General features: G+C 60.5%; 1 protein-coding gene across 3 annotated transcripts in view; it reads right to left on the reverse strand.

The window, feature by feature from the left end:
• ARHGAP39 (Rho GTPase activating protein 39) overlaps nucleotides 1–4198 on the reverse strand; it is a 100477-nt gene that overhangs the window by 58944 nt on the left and 37335 nt on the right. For all 3 annotated transcript variants that reach the window (XM_011975717.1, XM_011975716.1, XM_011975715.1), the window contains exon 2: nucleotides 2473–2904. In XM_011975717.1, coding sequence (XP_011831107.1) covers nucleotides 2473–2904 — 432 coding nt within the window. The remainder of the gene's footprint in view (nucleotides 1–2472; nucleotides 2905–4198) is intronic.

Raw genomic sequence — 4198 nt, forward strand, 5'->3', positions numbered from 1 at the left:
TGTTTTTAGAGACAGAGTCTCACTCTGTCACCCAGCCTAGGGTACAGTGGTGCGATCTTAGCTAACTGCAATCTCCACCTCCTGGCTTCAAGTGATTCTCCTTCCTCAACCACCTGAGTAGCTGGGATTACAGGTGTGGACAACCACTCCCAGCTAATTCTGGTACTTTTAGTAGAGACAGGGTTCTGCCACATTGGCCAGGCTAGTCTCAAACTCCTGGCCTCAAGTGTTCTGCCCTCTTTGGCCTCGAAAAGTGCTGGGATTACAGGTGTGCACCACCTTTCTTAGCCAAAAGTAAAAACTTTGTACTTTGGCCATGCACGCTGGCTCATGTCTGTAATCCCAGAGCTTTGGGAGGCATAGGGGGCAGACTGCCTGGGCTCAGGAGTTGGAGACCAGCCTGGGCAACACAGTGAAATCCCCATCTCTACAAAAAAAATACAAAAATAAGTCGGGTGTGGTGGCATGTGCCTGTAGTCCCAGCTATTTGGGGGGCTGAGGTGGGAGGGTCACTTGGGCCCAGGAGGTGGGGGCTGCAGTGAGCTGAGATTGCACCACTGCACTCCAGCCCCAGAGACAGAGACACTGTCTCAAAAACAAACAAACAAAACAAAAACAACAAAAACCTTTGTTTTTCAAACGATATCATCAAGATAGTGAAAAAAGGGGCCAGGTGCAGTGGCTCACGCCTGTAATCCCAGCACTTTGGAGGCTGAGGTGGGTGGATCACGAGGTCAGGAGATTGAGATCATCCTGACTAACATGGTGAAGCCACGTCTCTACTAGAAATACAAAAAATTAGCCGGGTGTGGTGGTGGGTGCCTGTAGTCCCAGCTACCAGGGAGGCTGAGGCAGGAGAGTGGTGTGAACCTGGGAGGCGGAGCCTGCAGCGAGCCAAGATGGCACCATTGCACTCCGGCCCGGGTGACAGAGCGAGACTCCATCTCAAAAAAAAAAAAAAAAAGAAAAAAGAAGAAAGTGAAGAAAGGCTCAATATCATTAGTTATTAAGGAAATGCAAACCAAAACTACAATGAGACATTTCACAGCGGCTACAATAGCTAAAAGAAATCTAAAAAGGAAAGTAAGTAGTGTTGGTAAGGCTGTGGATAACTTTGAACCCTCATATTTGCTGGTGGGATGTGAAATGTAGGCTCTGGTCCTCCCTGTGCCCACCTTCTGCACTGCTCACCCACGCCACACCCGAGCCTCCACTGTTCACTCCGCCCTGACTGCCGACGTCAACACCATCTTCCTGGTGTGCTCCAGTGGCTCCTCCACACCTGATTTGCCCCACCTCCTGCCCAGTCTGCAGCAGGCTCCATCCCTGGCCTCCCTTTCATCCTGCCAGGCTGGGTCCACAGGGTGAACCTGCTGCCTGCCTCCCTCTGTGCCTGCACCTCAGCAGGGTGGGACGGAAACCTGCTGTCCTCTAAGCTCTGTGGTATGCTCTGAATCCCTCTTCTGAAGCCTCAGATGAGCCCAGCAGTCCAACAGGCTCCTTCCCACCTCTGCAGAAATCCCCTGGGCCTCAGGTCCCCTGGCAACCTCAGCCAAGCACCGAAACTCTGGTACTGGGGGAGACCAATCCCCTGCCTTTCTCTCCCTGGGGTCCAGCCTCTCCTCCATCCTCTCCGAGGAGCCTCTATCCGCCCCTGCAGTGGCCAGGCTTCTGTCTGCCCTGGGCCACAGCCTGGGCTCTGGGAAGGTCTGGCCTCCTGTTCCTGGGCCAGAGTCTTACCTTCACCATCCATGACCCCATGGGACCCCAGAGCACACCCTGTACCCGCCATGAGGCACCTGCCTTAGCTCTTCCCCACTGTCCAGCCTGCCTTGGCTCTTCCCCACTGTCCTGCCTGTCTGCCGCCTGCCTCAGCCCTTCCCCACTGTCCTCTCTGGACTCGCTTCCTAAGGTGCACTCACCTGGGGGCCCTTGTGCTCTACCCTGACCTCTTCCTGCTTCTGAGGGCAGGGGTCTCCTTGGCTCCCACCAACATAGGCTGTGCTCCTTCAGAGCCACTGTGACTCCGGAGGGCCACCTCCAAGCTTGCTCAGACCCCTCAGCTGTGTCCACACTGATCTGCACCCCCCACCTGGGGCCCCCAGGTCCACATACCCCACACCTGCACCCAAATCCCCACATCTGCATCTCCCATCAGCAGAGAGAGCTGGGTGAGCCCCTCAGACACTGCCCTCAGGAACCACCACCTGCCAGGGCTGGGCCAGCGAGAGGGAGGGTTGGAGGACCCAGAAACCTGAGGCTGAGCCTCAGGCTCTGCTGCCCAGAGAGACAGGAAAGTGCTCACTGGGGACAGCAGCGGTGACTGCCACAGCCAAGGACGAGGCTCTGGCCACTCGCAGGGACACTGAGTCCCCTGGGTCCCCGCCCACAGCCCTCAGCAGTCCTGCTCTCACCTGGCCCCGTCCACTCTACTCACCTGGCCCCGCCCACAGCACCTGCCCCTGCCCTCACCTGCCACTGTCCTCCTTCAAGGCCCCAAACGCCGCGGGCCGCCCGGTCCTCGCTGGCAACTCCTGCGCCTTCTCGGTGTCGGGCTCGGGCTCCAGGGAAGAGCTGGTGCTGCCCTCGCGGCTGACGCTGCTGCCGCGCCCGGGGCTGCTCTCGGCCGAGGCGCGCGGGGATTCCGTGTTCTGCTTCAGCGTCTGCAGCTTGGCCAGCGGGATGATGTCGCAGCCCTGCGGCCGGTGCCACACCGTGCGCTGCGTGCTGGCGTTGTAGTAGTAGAAGCGGGACGTGTTGGGGTCGAACAGCTCCCACCACTGGTTCTCGCTGGTGCGCTTGATGCGGACGCCGGCCGGCGGGTCCCACACACACTCACCGGTGACCAGGTTGGCGTACATGCGCTCGCGGGTGCGCGGTTCGATGATCTCCACCCACTCCAACCTGGGGAGAGGCAGCGTTAGGATGGCTGGATCCACGGCGTCCTGGACCCGCGCCTCCCACCCCTGCAGACCCCGACTCCAGTCCCAGCTGCAAAACCCAGAAATCCTGTCACAGAGGACAGCAAACCCAAGCCCAGTCCGTCCCTGACTGCTGCGCTCCTGAGCACCCCGCACCCAGGGAGGCCCCCAGAGCCTCCAGTGCCCCAGGGTGGTGCAGCCCTTTGGGGGTCCTGGGCCCCACGCCACGTGGGGACATACTGGTTGTAGTTGCAGGTTGCTGTCCTCACAGGCACCCAGGCCACAACCCCACTGCCCACCGCTCCGTCCTGCAGGATCGTGGCAAGGGCCTGTGAGTCACCACTGCACACCTGCTCAACTGCACACCTGCTCAGTAGCCCCTCTGATGCAACTGGACCACCACCTCCACTCTGGGTCGGGTCTGGAGGGGCCTCAGGCCCAGCTAAGTGCTGCTGGGCTCCCAAGCTGTGTTTTCCCAAGGGCCCCCAGAGTAGCAAGGCCAAGAGCCCAGCTGGCCCTCAGACCCTGCTGGAGGGCACAGCCTCTACCCGGCCCTGAGAACCCCGCTGGGCGGCGCAGTCTCCACCCGGCCCTGAGAACCCCGCTGGGCGGCACAGTCTCCACCGGCCCTCAGACCCCGCTGGGGGGCACAGTCTCCACCCGGCCCTCAGACCCCGCTGGGGGGCACAGCCTCCAGCTCAGTAATGTTTCTCAGGCCTCTTCCACATTTCTACACAGAAATAAAAACCCTTAGAGGCACAGAGCGCCTCTCAGCAAAGCCGCTGCCAGGAGGCATCACCATGGGTCCGTGCATCCGTCTCTTAACCCTGTGACAGGCCTGGTCCTCACCATCACCGGGTTGGTGAGGGGTCTTATTTCCAGGGAAAAGGCACTAATCCCAGGGGCTCAGCAGAAGGAGAGGCGAGTGGTGAGGGCAGAAGGGCCAGCGGACAACAGGCCCAGACAGGCTAGTGGGGGCCGCCTACGGCTCCTCCAGGTCAAGGACAGAAAGAGCCCCCCTTGGGCGGCCAGCACAGACTGGCTGCGGGGGCGACCTTCATCCCACATCCCACCCTTTGAAACCAGGCCAGGGGCACAGCGGCTCTGAAAACGGGCTGTGACGTGAAGCGCACCAGATCGTGCGGCACCAAGGATCCAGGTGGAGTCCGTCCGCGCCACCCCGCAGAGGCCAGCTGGGGAAGCCAGGCCCTCACACAGTGGGGGAAGCCAGGCCCTCACACAGCTGGGGAAGCCAGGCCCTCACACAGTGGGGGAAG

The sequence above is a fragment of the Mandrillus leucophaeus genome, unplaced genomic scaffold, assembly GCF_000951045.1.
Source record: "Mandrillus leucophaeus isolate KB7577 unplaced genomic scaffold, Mleu.le_1.0 Scaffold158, whole genome shotgun sequence".
In the NCBI taxonomy this organism is placed as follows: Eukaryota; Metazoa; Chordata; class Mammalia; order Primates; family Cercopithecidae; genus Mandrillus; species Mandrillus leucophaeus.